Source organism: Callospermophilus lateralis, chromosome 11 (genome assembly GCF_048772815.1).
Source record: "Callospermophilus lateralis isolate mCalLat2 chromosome 11, mCalLat2.hap1, whole genome shotgun sequence".
Classification (NCBI taxonomy): Eukaryota; Metazoa; Chordata; class Mammalia; order Rodentia; family Sciuridae; genus Callospermophilus; species Callospermophilus lateralis.
The window spans coordinates 23,984,793-24,003,265 of NC_135315.1; the positions used below are offsets into that span (position 1 = coordinate 23,984,793).

General features: G+C 39.5%; 1 protein-coding gene across 1 annotated transcript in view; it reads right to left on the reverse strand.

Annotated features, from left to right (window-relative positions):
• The window catches only part of Skap1 (src kinase associated phosphoprotein 1), a 286,124-nt gene that overhangs the window by 40,965 nt on the left and 226,686 nt on the right, over positions 1–18,473 (reverse strand). Inside the window, exons 5-8 of the mRNA XM_076870617.1 lie at positions 7,382–7,459; positions 6,359–6,442; positions 3,262–3,386; positions 490–553 (exon numbers count right to left, since the gene is read on the reverse strand). Coding sequence (XP_076726732.1) covers positions 490–553; positions 3,262–3,386; positions 6,359–6,442; positions 7,382–7,459 — 351 coding nt within the window. The remainder of the gene's footprint in view (positions 1–489; positions 554–3,261; positions 3,387–6,358; positions 6,443–7,381; positions 7,460–18,473) is intronic.

Here is an 18,473-nt window from a genome sequence, read left to right on the forward strand (position 1 = left end):
GGAACATTTTATTGTGGCTTGGGAAATAGCAGTTTGTTTGTAATGTCCAAAGTCTTTGATGACCATCTATATTAATTTAGATTTCTACTTCCTAGTAAGACTGAAAAAGAAGATTTTGGACCTTGTTTGCAATTAAAATGGCTCTAAGTTGGATATTATGAATTTTCTTTCCAGAATGAAAGGGGTTTTAGGAGGCAGTGAATTGGGCTGAGCTAGTTTTCAGGATCCCGTTTTCAGTGATTATGAGTAGTAAAGTCTTGCCTGTATGTCAGGTGATGAGCTATGACATTAGAGGTCATCTCCAGGTTGATGATTTCCTTACTTTCTGAATCATACACAGTAGTTTTTGTTAAAATGTGGGCATATGGTGGGGAGGGTAGAGATGAGAAAGCAGGAAAAAATACACATGGAAACCTCTAGCTGATACTTATGGAACAGTACTTCAACTGCAGATCCAAATATTATGTATTTCAAAACAGTAACACTTACCCTTTAATAAGAAACTTATTTGATCCACCCAGTCTCTGGCTTCAGCTGGACTAGTAGCTGTAAACTACAGAAAAAAATTGCAAATTAATTTATCACCTTCACTAAAGTTTCCATGCATCTTGATAAGGAAGCCCAGGGGAAGTTATCTGTGAGTTTTCGTCAACTTTAAAGCTCAGGATTCTCTGCTTTAGCTTAATATTTAGAAAGAAGACCACATATTAAATTCAAACCATTTTTTTCCATCAGCAATTTTGCATACCCAGATATTAGAGCTCTTTAAGTTCAGATATTTATGTCTATGTCTATTATCTATTCCTTCATGTGGCATTTATTTGAGAAAAATTTACCAGGGGTGGGGGAAAGCAAAGCAATATGTACATGAGATGAAAACATCACAAAGCAGATACATTTGATAATAATGGAACTTTTTTTTCCCCTTTTCAGTGCTGGGGACAGAACCCAGGCCTTGAGTGAGCTAGGCAAGTGCTCTACCACTGAGCTACACCTGCAGCCCACAACTGGTTGTAGTGAGTAGACAGGGAGCATTTATTGTTGCCAGGAGTAGATTAGGGAGGCTTGCTGAAGCAAAACTATTTTGACTGGATTTAAAAAAAATATTTATTTATATATATTTTTATGACACTGGAGATTTAACCTGGGGGCACTCTATCACTGAGCTACATCCACAGGTCTTTTTAATTTTTTATTTTGAGACAGGGACTCACTAAGTTTGCTAAGTTGCTGAGGCTGACCTCAAACTTGTGATCTTCTCCCTCAGTCTCTGGAATTTCTGAGATTACAGGTGTGCACCACCACCAGGCTGGTTGGATTTTTAAAAAGCGTTGGTGGAAACTGGTGGAGGGAGCTGTTCATTTCAGGTAGGGATAACTATGGGCAAGATTACAAGAATGAGAACATCACGTGTGGGAAAGGCAGGAAGATGACCAGCTTGCCTGGAGAATAAAAACACTTGGAAGTTGAGGGTCAGAGAAGAGTTGGTAGAAGGGCTCTGAGTGACAGAAATTCAGAAATGTAGGCAACAGGAAGCTACTACCAATTCTAGCAGAGGGAGAGGGTGACTCTTTCAATAGTTTGGGGAGGAGGGATTAGAATAGACAACTCTGAAGACAGAAGATCAACTAGAAGGCTGTTGAATTGGTCCTCTAGGTGAAACAAGAGGGACTTAACTATCCTGAGGGCTGTGAGAATAAGAAAGGTAAAGATTTAAAGGCCACTGTAGAGGAAGAATCCACAGACCACAGTAATGATCTGGATTCAATGGACCAAAGAAAAGAAGTAAACAAACTATATTTTGATTAATAAAACAGGTCGGTCAAGCATCAACCCTTCATGATTAAAATAAAAAAAAAAAAAAGAATCAACTTGAAATAACTGTTTCTGAAAAACATTTTAATTATCTGGTCATTAGGATAACATAAAGATATATATTGTATAAGAAACCTAGGTTCCTGTATGATGCTTATGTTAATAGACCCTATCATTCTTAGTTCCTTAAAAGCACACTTCCTTTTTGTTTTTTCAAAATTTTTTTTTTCATTGTCAATGGGCCTTTATTTTATTTTTATTTATATGTGGTGCTGTGAATTGAACCCAGTGCCTCACACATGCTAGGCAAGTGCTCTACCACTGAGCCACAACCTTGGCCCCAAAGCATATTTCAATAAAAAACTTTCTAGGAATATTGGCTTAGAATTTTCATATCAACTTTTATCAGATGCAGTATCATCAGAATTTAATAATAAAACAACTCAGAAACATATACAAACATATGCAATGCATATATAATGTTTATAAAGAACTCCATAGAAAAGCTTTAATTTAAGTTTTTTAAAAATTCTAGAAATTACATAATGCAGACCAAGGTCACATAATCAAATAAGGGTTAATATACTGTAGAAATATAAAAACGTTGAAAGCTGAGAAAAATCTGAGGAGTCAAAGGGTTACTTAAATTGGTAATTTACTTTTAGCATGCTTTTTCTTTTTCATAAGTTAGCTAGAGCTTTGCTAACATTGCTTTAACAGAACTGTGGTAAAATAAAATTATCAAGTAGGAAACAACATACACACATATAAAAATATTTTTAGTGAAAAAAATCCATATATCTCTACAGTCTTACATTTTTATTATTTCAATTTATTTTATAATGGGTAATAAATGCACAAGGTAAAGATTCAAAATATACACAAATGAACACAGCAAGGAGAGTTCTTGCTCTGACAAGGTCCTCTAGCCTCTCAGTTATCATTACTTCTCAGTGACCACTGTCACCAATGTCTTAAAACTCCTTTCATAGATATGCAATGCATCCAAATATAGGAAGGCCGTTTTGGATAGCAAGATGAATATGATACAACAAATAACTTCTTAGTCTAGAGTTAGATTTTCCTTTTTCTGACTTTCATGGAAGAAAGTAGGGATAATCAGTTGAAAAATAAGCATGGGAATTACAGCTGTGAAACTAGAGATGGTGAGTAAGGATTTTGATGGTGCGCTGCTGCGGTGAACAGCAATCTCACCTATGGGGTGACACAGGGAAGGGGAGGGATGAAGAGAGAGAAGCCAAGTGAAGTCACTGTCTAGGATGAGTGTGGCAATAGAAGGGCAGGGAGGCTGTGACATAGCAAAGGTGAGGACAGGGCAAGAAAGAGGGTCTTAGCTGCTGAAAAGAGAGAATAGAACCCAGCATAGCAAACAGGGAAGGAAACCGCAGCTCTAAGGAGGAGCACCGGCTCCTCGGATCATCCTACCTCATAGCTGCGCCTATCCTGGGAGGTCAGTTCAAAGCAGGCTTCTTTCTTGGAGTCTCTTCGCAGGTGGGGGGCCATCCGGACACTGTAGCCCTTAATGAGGAAGGTCCCTTTGGGCTGCTTGCCTGCAAGACAGGAAAGCTCCCTGTATCCCTAGAGAGATGCAACCGCCAGGGGAAGGCATCTTCTCTGGTATGTGAAATAAAAGCACAGAAACAGCTGTTACATCCCCGAGGAACCACAACAGTCAAGGAAAGGTTATTAGGGAAGCTTAGGAAGAGGCTACTGCGACAGCCAGGCAGATATCACTGCCAAGCTAGGGAAATGCAACACGAAAGGTTATTTTACCAAAAGAGTCCAACAGAGACAGTGAATTTATTAGAATGTTAAGAGATCTATAATAACAGAAAGAAGGAATTATTACAGTAGGGAGAGTGTGGTTGTAAATGTGAGGCTCTTGAAGGCTATTACAGAGCTGAAACATTATTATCAGGGCCAGCAGAGCTCACATTGAGGGGAGGGACAACAGCATAGGGGCATTATAAGGTCCTGGAATCTCCTCCCATGCTTTATGTAGCATTTGGGCTAAACTATTCTTCCCCCTCCCCTGCTTCTCAGGTGGGAATTTATGCTAGAGGGAGAATAATTAAAACTCAGTATTTCATTCTCCTTTCAAGAGGTCAAATTGGGAAAGAAGCAGAGGACTATTGAGTGTCACTAGATGATAAGGAAGGAGATAGAAGGAAAAGGACCCTGAGTGACAGAAAGGAGACATTACTCTACTTATCACTTTTTCTTCTTTTTTACTTTTTGAAAATAAAATATTAGAAACAGGCAAAGAAGAGGTGGCTCAGAAAGATTTTATGTCATGCAGGACACATGGAGGACAGCATCCACAGTGTGGGGGATGCTTGTGTCCCCTGTCAGGTGAAATAAATTGAGTTTTTTTTTTTTTTTAAAGAGAGAGAGAGAATTTTTTGATATTTATTTTTTAGTTATTGGCGGACACAACATCTTTGTTTGTACGTGGTGCTGAGAATTGAACCAGGGCCGCACGCATGCCAGGCGAGCGCGCTACCACTTGAGCCACATCCCCAGCCGCCCCCCCTTTTTTTTAATGATGACATAAAGAAGAAAGTGGGATGACAAAATTAAAAAAAGAAAAGAAGAAAAAAAGACTGTCCTCACCTGGTTGAGCTAAAAGAAACATATGAACACTATATTTACTAAGAAATTGTCCTGGGCGCAATAAGAAGTAACTGTCGAGAAGGGAACTGCGCAACAGTGCTTTTTGACACCAGAATCTTTTTTGTTAAAGTATCTCTCCTTGTTCTAACTGGCCACTAAAATGTTTTGTTGTTTCTTTGGTCACCAGATTTTATTTCATTTTGACGGCCAAATGGTCAATAAAAGTCTCCGAGCCTCTTGCTCTTATTCTCCCCCCACCCCCCAGCCCCCGCCTCTTTCCCAGTGAGTGTAAAGGATTCTGAATGAAGAGAGGATACCTGACTTTCTATCCAGATATGCCAACCATCTATTTAAATGCAGGAGAAATGATGGACATTTTTTGCAATGGCTCAAATGTCCTAATAGTTTGAAGAAAAGAACTCCTGTCTAGCTCATGTGCCTAGAGTTCAGAGGGGAAACTGTGGTTGCTGGATTTGAGAGTGGGCTGGGTGGGGATGGGTAGAAGGACAAGGGGGATTTGTTCTTCAGTTTTCAAGGTGTGCTGCTATCAATTCCAAGCAGGGCTTCACACTTTACCCTTGGATGGGAGGGTTCTGAGGAATCCAGGATGGTGACTGGAAGACAAAGGTCAGGGACACCTGCTGCAGGCAGGGAGGCTGAGAAAGGCAACTACCACAAAGTCAAGGGCAGATCTTAAGGATTCCAGGTCACTGAGCAACAGCTCTTTCTGCTACTTTAGTATCTACCAAAGGTGGCAGAAAGTCCAAAGGCAATTGGGCAGGTATTTGATTGTTCTCTAGACCGAATATCCAGGAGAGGAATAGGGTTTAAAAAAGGAGAAACAGAGGCAAAATGGAAAATAATTGGAAGGAAAAAGAAAGTTCTATTTTGTAACTTTATCACTGGCCCCTGTATGAAGGTGGTAGAGCACAGGAAGCCCCTGTAAGAGTGGATGCTTGATTTACTCTCTCTTTTTCTCTTGCTTCCTAAATTACTTCTGGGACTGCCCAACTCTACCAAGCAGTATCCCTTACTTGAAAGTTTGCATTAGTGTACAAAAATAATTTTTAGCTTGTGTTTATTTGTAGCTGCCTCAACTTGTGCTTATATCTTTTCCTCTCTCTCATGAACTAAGCAACTATGTTAAACATGGATGAGAGGTCTTCTAGGGATAGCTCATGAGTGTTGTGCTTGATTGAGTCAGTGGTGGCTCATTAAATAACTGCCTCTGGCCTGAGTCAACACTTTGCTGCTGCTGCCATCTGGCTGAAGGGTGTCTCTTGGGCACAGCAACCGTTTGGGTCTCAACACTCTATGGCTCTAGGGATGTTCACTGGATTACTTCCCAATAGTCAGGCTCAAAGTTTGGAGCAGGCTTTAAGAGAGTCTGAACCCTAGGATTCTTTTTCTGGGCCACTGGTAAGCTGTTTAAATATTTCTCTGAATTATTATTATTGTTATTGTTATTATTATTATTATTATACTGGAGATCAAATCCAAGGTCCTGTGCATGCTAGGCAAGCACTTTATCACCACATCCCCACTCCACCTATCCCCCAATATTTTATATTTTAGCTATCTCATTAATGCCTACAAAGAATTTGAGGTTTCTTTTTTTTTTTTTAAGTATACCAACACATTCAATTTGGAAAATATTGTGTTATTGGTCTTAATAAAAGATAACCATTTGATATATCAACCATACTATCCTAATGTTTTTGGAACTCTAAATTGACATCTGTTTTTGGTGACTGGAAAGGTATTATTTGCCCAAGCCTCTTTCTTTCTTAAGCGTGTCCCTTTCTGGGTGTTAGTTAAGGACTGTTATCTGGAGACCTAAGTGCTTGAGAATTTACGAAGTGCTTGCATCCAGGAGTGAGATGCTGCTGTGCAAATGAAGAACACTTACTTTTCTCATTAGCGTAGTAGTAGAAGAAGCCTCTGCTGACAACACACCATCGCTTCTGCCACTCAGAGCCGAAGAAACTATGATCTACACAGAACAGCAGTAGGAGACATAAATTCAGGTAACTACAATCACTGAAGAGTCCGTAAAATCCAACTATACACAGTCCGGCGTGTTATTGTTTTATTTCCCAGGTTAATGGACTGTAAAACCCTCCCTCTCACTCCCACAGGTTATCCCATATTGACTCAGAGTCCAGAGGACAAGCTCCGTTTAAGGTCCAAGTTCTAAACAGGGTTGCCTGCTCTATGCCAGCTGTCTTTTTATCTAGCTTCCTTTATATCTTTCAGGTTCTAATCTCATCCTGTCCTTTTCAAATTCTCCACAACATCTTTACATGTTGCCTTTGACAAACCAGAATGATACTCCAGCCATGGCCATGAGAAAGTTTTTTTTTTTTTTTGGGGGGGGGGGAGGGGGTGCTAAACCAATTTGTCAGTTGAGTGGCAATCTTGGGACTTCAGTCCTAGTAGTTCCTATTCTATATTCTAATGGAATGAGTTTAAATAAAGATCAAGAGTTGAGCTTATTGGAAATTTGAGTGTGCTGCTTTATGCATGATATAAAAGCTACGCTCTTAGTAAAACAGTTTCTCTACTATAGGAGCACACTGAGAGATGAGAACAAAAATATCATTCATTCATTCAACAAGCTTTATTAAGCACCTGTTTGTAGCAGGCACTGCAAGTACAGGTATGAGCAGAACCTAATCAATCCCCATCCTGAGGGAGCTCCCAGTCTGCTAAAGATTCTGGCCATCTCTCTGCAGTCTACACACAGTAACACCAGACTTCTTGTCTTTCCTCTCCTTGCATTAAGTTTATCATTTAATGAGTGACAGAGTCCACTAGGCGTCTGTCAAGCACAGTGTTGGGCACAGAGAGGGTACCTGATCAGTTAACCATTTTTTTTTTTTTCTCATTTCCCTTCCGGGAATGTTCTGCTGTCTCTGGGTTGGATCAATACCTTTGCTTTTCTTCTCTAAGTATCCTTGCTTGATGATGTTATCAAGTTCTTGAGCTCCTCTTATGACGTCTTCCATTCCTAAAAGGAACAACAGCAGAATGCTTTGTTGAAACCTGACAAAATTTCACTTAGTCTACTTTAGATAATTCACATTAATGATGGAGTATAAAGGGCAATTGCCTAAACACAGCATAAAATAAAACATTTTCTATATGATTGGGGAAAAAGTTAATTTTCTCTCTTCCTAATTATATCTAATGCTAATATCACTTAAAATGATCTAAGCATACATTAATTTGTGACAAGGGGAGGTAGCGTAACTATGTACTGATTGGCAGGAAAAGGACTCCAGGGAATTAAAAATTTGCTGTGGATATAAGCTACAAATTGGATAATCCACACTGAGATAATCAAAAGTCAAATGGATAGTTATCAGCTCAGAGAAGACTTAATGACTGATAGATTCCACAATAAATGTGGTCACCTCAGAGGGGAAAATGAATATATTCATCTTTTTTCTTCTTTCTTCCTTTTTAAATAAAAAACAAACAAACAAACCAGAAAGCCACTCTGTGAACATAAATTTTATTAAGTTCACACAAAGAAGGGCTATGCAAGGTGAACTTGGCAATAACTGCCAAATCTTGGTTTCTTTAAAGAATGGGAAGGAGTCTAAGGGTCCTTAAAGCCTTAACAAAAGAGAAGACCCTGGGCTGGGGATGTGGCTCAGCGGTAGAGCACTTGCCTGGCATGTGTGAGGCACTGGGTTCGATTCTCAGCACCACATATGAATAAATAAAATAAAGGTCCATTGACAACTAAAAAAATTTAAAAAAATGAAATAAAAAGAAGACCCTGGAACTGACATCAGCCTTGAGTTGTATGCTGCTGACATTCTTGGCTTTCAACAGCCTCCTTAGGTACAAATTTATTGAAAAATCAAGATGCTAATCCATCTTCCTCCATAGGGTTTATCCTTATCCTATGGGGCAAAAGACTGAGGGAGGAGTTTATTCCTCAAAAATAAAATAAAACAAGACCCTCCCCTCCCAAAATTCTTTAAAGAATATAACCAACCCTCTGTCCCTTTTTTCCTCCCTCTTTTCCTTCCCTTTCTGTTTTGTGGCTCAGGATCAAAGCACAGGCTCTACCACTGAGCACACCCTCAGCCCAATTCCACATAAGAAAAATGAAAGGGAGTGGACTAGCAGAATCTAAATATTTACTTGTTTTTTAGTTTTCTAATTCAAATCTCTTCTTTAAAAAAAGTTATAAAGCAAACCAAATACAAAAGAAAGTAAGTCACAATCACCATATGAATCAATCAGGCCATCTATATGCTATCTTGAGACTTTGGGGTGAAATGCTTTTTTCAATAAAACAATTGGTTTTTAAACATCTCCTACAGTGATCAACATTCACTCAGTGGTGGCTATGGGGCGACATTTGGTTCAGTGCTTTACCCACTTTTTGTTTAAAGACTATTTTAAGACTATTTATTTATTTTTGGTACTGGGGCTTGAACCCCAGGGCAGTTAACCACAGCCACAGCCCTAATTCTTTTATTTTTGTTTTGAGACAGAGTCTGGCTAAATTGCTTAGAGTCTGAGGCTGGCCTAAAACTTGCAATCCTCCTGCCTCAGCCTCCTGATTTGCTGGGATTACAGGCACGTGCCCCACTGCACCTGGCCATTTTAAGACAATTTAAAATGCAGTTAGGATTACCTTTTGCTTCTAGGCTGTTTCAAGAACAGTTTTACAGATATAGATCAGAGGAGCCTTTTTCTTTATCAGAATGCTTATGTGTCTCTTTATTCAATGGGTCCTTATTGTTAACTTTCTTGATCATAGACTATTTTCACTTTTATGTTATATAGTTTGCAAAGGCTGTGGCTGCCATAAGTCCTTCTAGATGGGTCTCAGGGTGTGTGGTTGAGATGAACCATAGCAAAGGAAAGTTCATTTTTCTAGGATTCTTTCATTTCTCCTACACCACTGAAAATTCTAATGTCCCTCTGAAAACATGCTCCAAGAAATAGCAGATTCTACTGAGGGTGGGACAACAGGTGAGTGAGGACAGGATGGCTGAGTAGGCCCTCGAAGGAAAGCTAATTTCTGAAGTACTGTCGAAAAATTGCTCCTGGAGACCTAAAATTTAAATGAAAGACACAGGGGATAGGATAAACAGGATCCCTGAGCTTGGAGTTTCCATCTCTTCTCCCACAAGTTTTTCCTTGGGGGGGGGGGTTTAAAGGTCTTGTTAAACTTAGAGACACAGCTTCTTGTTGAAGATGCCAAGAATCTGAATCATAAAAGACATGTTAAATGTTCTATTAGAATTCAAACCTCCTTTTTTAATGCAAATCTAAATGCCATTTTATGGAACATCTATAATTATGAAAATGGGAAGACATTGCCTCGTGTGTGGGGAGAGTCTGTGAGTATGAATATTACATTAATGTGCCACACCAGCTCACTGATCCTGCTGGCAGGAGCATAAAAAATGCTTGAGTGAAACTTTTATTTAGATGTTAAGACTCCAGGCCCCAGCGGGGTGACAGAGACAGCCCCTGTGAGTTGCCATCAGAGAGAGAGCTTGAATTGAATTACCCAGGGGGGAGGAAGTAGTGATGAGCACTGCTTCGCTTATTTAATTTCATTTACTTTCAGTACATTATCAGCATGAGGCTTTTCTCTCCCCACCAACTGAAACCCAAGAATGTCACCACCAAGAAAACAAAGGCATAACACAGCAGAGATGCTTGAACTCCAAGTCACTAATTCTAGGACAGGAGGGAGAGCACCATCCCCACCTTCTCTCCCCTATAGTCAATCTCAGTTTGCTAAAATTGGGCACTGAATAAATTGCTGAATTTTCTCCGTTGGTGGTTTACACATAAGATTCTGAAGAGTAATAGAGTTGGAAATATTTTTAAAAAATACGATGTGTTTTTGTACGTAGTTAGTAAGATGTGTTATATTGTTCTCATCCTCATTAGAGGGAATTTGTATCAATGAACTCTGTTGCTTGGTTTCCCTGATGGGCTGTGGGAAAAAATGGGATTATAGGCAATGTTTAGAATGGCTATGAAATAAAAAATAGGCAATCGAATGAAATCAGTCTCTATTCTATTGACTGTGTAGGCATTGTGGTGAGTATAATGACAGAGTTGTTCTCCATGTCAAGTTGACTCAGCTCAATCTCATTAGCTTCCTGATCTATCAGACAAATCCACACATGATGATGGGTAGGCATTGTGACCCTGAAGTCATCTCCTATTTCACTGTCAGCTCAGAGTCCTACTGATCAAGAACTGGTGGATGCACAAGTCCGGCCAGGCCATGGGGAGATGAGGCAGGAGGAGTCTTATGTGCCTGGATCCATACCTACTGGCAAACAAACAGATCTTCCCAGAGCTACTTAATGTGTAGTAGAGAGTATATAAATGCTTTGCAGGATGATATTAAAAATAAGAACCCACAAACAATTTTAGAAGTTGCTATTTTAAGGCAAAAAAATTATATTTAAGTATATAATTAAAAAAGAGCTTTTTGTTTATTTCCTGCAAAACGATATTATCACCATAATAAAAAACTAGAAATGATTTCAATTTACTGGGAATAAATGACCCTCTTGGATAAACCTAAGGGTGTATCACATTATATCAGCACAAACCAGAATTGTGTTAGTGTCATAATCTTTCTCTACCACTGTGCTTAACTAAATCTCTCAGAATAACTCATATAAAGAAAAGATTCACTTAGCTGAAGGATGTGGGCCATAAAGATAAGATCAACAGAGAAGTGTGTTACCCAGAAGTGATGGCCACCCAACTTCCATGGCAGATGAAGATAAAAGAAATTCTCAGACATCCTTCTCTCTTCATTCAGATTCCTTTAAACCCTTGAGTCCCACCCACACCCAACTCTGCAATAAAGAAAGACAGGATAGGATTCCATCTCTCAGCACTAAACATGACTCTTCAGTCAGCTATGCACGGCAACAACAATAGGGACCCTTTGGAGTGTGATACATTTCCATAAAGCAGTCAATAAAAAAAGACATGGGAGCTTATGTGAGTCACGGCCTATTTAACCAGCTGCGTTCTAGCCCACTGAGAAAAGAGAATTGGAGAAATCAGTTGGCAACGCCACAGCAAAAGGCTAATAGCACGGGAGGCCACACAATTTCCACTGCAAAAAGGCTGAGCCTCTGCAGAACAAACCAGGTATCCACTACCTTCCTTATAGGCAGCTGCTAAATCAATCTGAAGAGAAAAATCAACGATTTTTAAAAGCATCTTTTGTTCAATTCTTCCCCTGTTAAAATTGTGGACTTTCCCCATCATCTCCTTCCTTCCAATTCAAGTTCTTTTTCAACTGTTTAAAAAAAGAAACAAACCAAACCAAGCCCGGAGACCAATAGCTATCAGAGCTAAATTTCAGGCAGGTTGAAGTTAGTAGGTTCCTTCATTAAAGTACCCATGTATAGAACCTGGGGATTTGGGTGGATGAGGTTGGAGAAAATATCATATTAGAAGGCTGAGAATAGTCAAGCTCCATTCTGCGATTCGAGTCACAGCAGCTATGCCCTTCTGCAGACTTGTGTGAAGACAGACACCTGCAAGATCTCAAATGTGTACAGGTGAAGAGGGTATTGCAGGTAGGGTGGGGTCAAGATAAGTTTCTCTTGTCTGATGGCTGTCTATCCCAAATTACTTCATTAAACTTTCTCTCCTTTGCTTTGGGTCTCTGTGACCTTCTTTAATACATTCATTACTGTTTTTCCTTAGCTTCTTATTTTTTCCTTGGTTACTTTTTTGCCTTTTTCTCAATTTTCAGGAAGCAGTCAATAAATGATAGCCAATTTGTGGTGTCTGGCAAGAATTGTGCATCCCTGTTACTAACAGGGGAGTTGGTTCAATGACTTCCTCTGTTAGTCCATTGGAGAAGGCTTGTATAATTCCTTAACTTCAATGGTTTTGCTTGATATTCACTTGGGTTGACACTTATTCAGCGTATTTTTCTGTCATTGTGCTTCATGTATGAAGGAATTTAGATAAATGCATATAAGGTGAAAAATTCTAAATCATTACTAATAGACTTAGGATTTAAAAGACTCAAAGACTCAGAAGCCACTCAGATGACTTTAAACTCACTGAATAGAACTGTTCATGGAGAAAAAAGTCCAACAGCAGATGAAAGGAAAGGAATGAACATCACATACTTAATCAAGTCCTTGAGCAAGCTATGATGTAAGGAGCTAGGAAACAAGACAAGTGTAATTGGAACTAGACTGAAGGATGTCACAAAATGGTAGAAACAACATAATCTTAATTAGCAAACCAACTCTGAAGACAACATTTAGGAGATCGTGACGGATCAAGTTGCTCCTAAAATTTTTTTCAAGGTCTTTAAAAACATCAGTTAATCCAGGTAACAGACCAAATAGTATATTTTAAAAAATTGTGGAAGAAATCTTGATATACTGAGGATAAAGAAAAATCATCATAGTTTTTAGCCGGGATGGGGGTGGGGGACAGGTTAATTGAGGAAAAGAATAATTGAAAACTAACATAATTTAAAAAAATTTTGTAGTTGTATATGGACAGAGTGTCTTTATTTTATTTGTTTATTTTATGTGGTGCTGAGGATCGAACCCAGTATCCCACATATGCTAGGCAAGTGCTCTGCCACTAAGCCACAGCCACAGCCCTAAAAACTAACATATTTTATTTTATTTATTATTTTTAAAAATATTTATTTTTTTAGAAGTAGTTGGACACAATACCTTTATTTTTTTTAAATTTATTTTTATGTGGTGCTGAGAATCGAACCCAGGGCCTCGCACGTGCTAGGCGAGCGCTCTACCGCTGAGCCACAACCCCAATCCCCAAACTAACATATTTTAATTAAAAGAATTAAAAAAAAAAACCCAATAGGTTTTAACTAACATCTTGTTGGTGTTCCACAATAGCCCTATGAAGCATATATCATCATTAACTTCATCTAATGGACAAGCAATAATGAAATTCCATGACTTGCTCAGCAGGAAAAATTCACACTCTTTCCCTCACCCTGAGCTAAGCTAGGTTGTCAGCTTGGGCAACTTAAGGCCACCCAGAAGTAGACAAGAAAAGAGAGTTTCCCCACCTCCCTCCCTCCCAAAAGAAACCCCATGTTTGGAAGAAGAAACAGACACAATGCATGGTTATTCTAATACTCAATGTCCAAAAAATACTTTAAGGTCCTCTATTTCTTATTTACTTTATTAATAAATCTACTTACTGACTCATCCATGGGATTGCTTTCTGGGATAGGTCTATGTGAAATCCAAGAGGTCAAGATATACAGAGTAAAATAAAAGAAAGTCTCAGCATGCAATAAGAGGGTGCACAGTTAGGAAAATCTAAGAGGAGCAACCTGGAGCTCTCAAAAATTGCTGGACTCCTAGGTCTTATATAAGATCTCTTCTTATGAAGAGTGATATCTAGGAAACAGAAACCCTGTTCCAGTATAGACTCATGCAGGAATCTTAGACATGATTTGTTTACTCCTGAAGAAAGAGATCTTGGTTTAAAAAGAAAGATCATTAAACCAAATATGCAGATTGTTGTTTTTCAAAGAATGGTCTATCAATAATAACAAGACACAAAGCAATATACAGAAACGGTACCTATTCATGGAGGATGAAGAACCTCATTCTTAAAAAGGGGCAGCACAGAAGAGACTTGTGCTCCTGGGGGATTCCCCTCACATCTTCCTTTTCAGTAGAGTTTTACTGACAAGAAGTAGAAGCATTAGAACAAGGACTTTCTAACTCCAGCTAGGATAACTTCAACACACTAATGCCGGCATCTAAATAGATGGTAATGATCAACAGCATCTGGCAGGTGTATGTAGTTCATCTTGAGGAATGACTAACTCAACAAGATAATCAATTGCTTCTCAATCATGGTATCATGACACATTTTGATTAGTTGAAGGGCAGAGATTTTGAATAATTTACTTCTAGAGTAAGATTGGATTTAAAGTTTTTCTATAATAATGCCATTCATTTGCATTAGGATGTGCTTTCTTAAGGGGAAAAGTCCATTAAAAATAACTTATAACTTACTTTACTTATGCTACAGTCTATAGTGACTAAACAAGTCTGATGTGCTATCTTAATTGTGGCAATCACAAATTTCTACAGCGCTGTTTTTCCTTGAAAACACTTTGCTTCTTCAAAATTGTGGGTGTTTCATGGAAGTGAATGAGGCATATAAATATCAGTTGGACATATACTATGGTAGGAAAAAAAGCTGAGAATTCCTATTGTCTGAATATGCTGTTTAAACACAGGAATCCTTTGGTGTCTTCTGTCCTGTGACCCAATACCCTTAGCTTTACTTTTATCCTAGGACTCCATCCTTAATATGGAACCACAATGACCTCAAGGCTCTTTATCTGCTAAACCACAGTAAGTGGCAACACATTGGGAACCCAGGCAGCAATCCTTCAGATGGCCTGCAATTCTAGAAAGGGGGAGGAAAGGACTCAAAACCACCAAATTATCTTAGTACAAACTTACAGGATCAACGTATTTCCCCCACCTGCCACATTTTGCAGCAGATCATCATTATGCATGTGCCACTAGAAAATATATTTTTAAAAACAAATGATGAGCCTATGGTAGTGCACACCTATAATCACTGTGACTCAGGAGGCAGAGGCAGGAGAATTACAAGTTTGAGGCCAGCCTGGGCAACTTAGACTTGTTAAAAAAAAAAGAAGAAAAAGAATGATGAAATATTGTTTTCAAATCCATTCATTATGCCACCGAACTGTGAGAACATGGAGAGCACAGGAGTGTAGCTTTATGATAGAGCATTTGCCTAGAATGTGCAATGCCCTGGGTTCAATCCCCAGTACTACCAAGAAAGCACAAACAATCAAAACAAACAAAAACCACATAAAAAAGGAAAGAAAAACAGTTTTGCCTGGGTTTGGCATTTTGTGTGTGTGTGTGTGTGCGGTGGGGGGGGGGTAGTACTCAGGATTCAATCCCCAGTGGTAGTCTACCTCTGAGTTAAATCCTAGTCCTTTTATTTATTTATTTTTTAAATTTTGAGACAGGATCCCACTAGGTTGCTTATGGCCTCACTGAATTGCTGAGGCTGGTCTTGAACTTGCCATTCTCCTGTCTGAGCCTCCGGAGTCACTGGAATTATAGGCGTGTGCCACTGCGCCTGGCTTGGCATCACTTTTTAAAAAAATATATTTATTTACTTATTCTAATTAGGTATACATGGCAGCAGAATGCATTTTGATTCATTGTACACAAATGCAGCACAACTTTTTCATTTCTCTGGTATACATGATGTAGCGTCCCACCATACGTGCAGTCAAATGAGTGCCTAGGATAACGATGTCCATCTCATTCCACCATCTTTCCTGCCCTCACGCTCCCTCCCCGCCTCTCCCTCCTTGGCATCACTTTTTAATTGGCTCTTCTTCTACTTGTCCAATAAAATGGAGCCAGAAGCCATCTTTCTCAAACACAAATCTGGTCATGTCACATTTTTTTTTTTTTTTTTAAAGAGAGAGTGGGAGAGGGAGAAAGAGAGAGAGAGAGAATTTTTTAGTATTTATTTTTTAGTTCTCGGCGGACACAACATCTTTGTTTGTATGTGGTGCTGAGGATCGAACCCAGGCCGCACGCATGCCAGGCGAGCGCGCTACTGCTTGAGCCACATCCCCAGCCCCCCAAACACTCTCCATTCTTGCTTCCTTGCTGGGGTTTAATATGACCTTAGTGACCACGGAAGGCTGTCAGATGCCTCAAACAATGAAACAGAAAAGGGGCTGTTCCTGGGAAAGGGGATGTAGCTGTGGGCTGGGGTACAACAGGACAGAAGGGAGGAGAGTGAACATGTTGAATCTTCTGTTGAATCTTGAATTCACAGGAAAAGAGATGACACCATGAAGGAAATTAAGTGGACAAAACATTGGTGTCTGGATAGGAATGGGGGGTAGGGAACACACACAAAAATCTATGCCTATGGGAATGTGCCAGTGGACTGGACCATGTGAATAGCACAGACATCACAAGACAGGGCTGTTATTTAATTAATTGTTGAACCGGCATGGGATTAAGAGGGATCCTTTTCTAAAATACACACAGGAAATCCTAAGGAGTTTGGTGCTTATTATTTAATTTCTTGAAGCCTAAAGAAAAACTGCCAGTGGGAAATCTGGTCCCTTTCATAGAGGGCAGATACAATTCATTATTCGCATACCTGTTTCTCTCTATCCCCAGGGGCCTGGTACACACAGTAGGTGCCTGACAAATATTTGTTAAAAGGAACTGAAACCACTTCCAGCCTAATGGGACTTGTGGTCTAAGGCGGCAATATGGGGTGAATATTTGCTAGATAAATCATTTTCACCCGAGTCACAGGTAGTAATTTTTGTTCTGTTGTATATTTACTACTTTAATTTAGGGCTGGTAATGTGAAATAAAAAAAAAAGTTTAAAAAAAAGGTCGGGGGAAGGATTTAGCCAAGAGAAGAAGATGAAGGAAGAGGGAGTATTGATGTTGGGAGGAAGAGAAGCACTGAGAATCACAGGAAGGGGGCAAGGGGTATTTGGGGGAAAAAACAAAAACAAAAACCCACAAACCTTAACTAGAGAGAACTCTGTCTCTGAATCCTATTTCATAGCCTGATTGGGACACCAGTTCTCATTACCTTGGAAATGATCTATCTTCAGGAAAGTGTTACAGGATGGTGTAGAGGGCAGAGAGGACTGAGTCAAATTTGAACAATCGAATAACCAACTACTCTTCAGGAAAAGGCTGTTGATAGCAATTTCTGAGTCATCAGCTTTAAGTGGTGGAGAACTTGGCCTCTTGTAGTGTTACCTTGTCTTGTTCTTTGATTTCCCTTCCTGTGAACTGGCACTTTCTTGTTGAACCTCCAGAGGCACATGAGTTTGCATGCTGTATGTGAATACCCTGTGTGTCTGCGCCTGTATGCCACAGACGGCAACCCCGTGGGGATTCATCTCACGATCTCTTTCTCTGTCTTCCTTAGCAGAAGATTTCAAGAAGGAATGGAGTGATCATAATTTTGCCGTCTCCACCCTTCTCCATGGTTCTCCATTAAGACATTTAGATATCATCAGAGCAATGCATGGAAAAAACTTTTAAAGCAAACAAAGCAGAAAATAAAAAAGAAGACTCAGGAACTAATTATTGTGATTCTCTGGGGGTATTTCAGGGTGGGTGATCTAATGAGAACTCTCACACCCCATCAGGAAGACTTGATGGGAAAGCAATGATCTTAGCAGTGTGGCTTTGACCTGGTATGTATCATCTACTGGACAAAGGGCCACTCTCCTGCCAAACTTCACTCCTAGACAGCTCTCTGGGTGTTTCTGTATGGCAGTATGGGCTCCAAGACAGAAAAAAAAACTGGTGTCAGCTATGATAAGGTGTCTTTGGGGCAAAAACCATTATCCCCTTTGTGAAGTTACAAATGTGAGATTTAAAAAAATCTTTCTGGATTATTCTGTTTGATCTGACAAAACTCAAGCAAGTTTGAATTAAGTTGAACTTTGCAAGAAAAAAAAAATAGAAGGGGAAAATGAGGGTGATGTTTCTAGACCCAAAAGTTTCCAACCAAATCACCGAGTCTGTAATTGCAAAATAAAAACACTAAATCTCAATATCTATTTGCACAGCTCATTAACTAAGGGCTCACACTCAGCAAATGGGGGGCGGGGTAGAAAAGAAGAAGAAGGAGAAAAAACTTCAATGCTAAATATATTTCAAAAGTTACTAAAGGAGACCCATCCTTCCCCAAGATCTAAACTAGGTCCTGCCACAGTCTGCTATGCTGTGGTTGGACGCATCTGTCTGTCTGTCTGCCTTTATTTCTTATTTAGAAGCAGCACATCCAGATGAGGCAAAGCATCTTTTGTCAGACCACGCGGGGAGAAAGAGAACATTTCTTTTCCCACTGAACATTATGAACGTTACGGCAGGCACTCGACCTGTTCTGCTACTGGGACAACATGATTTACAATGTGAAAAGGGAAAACCTAAATC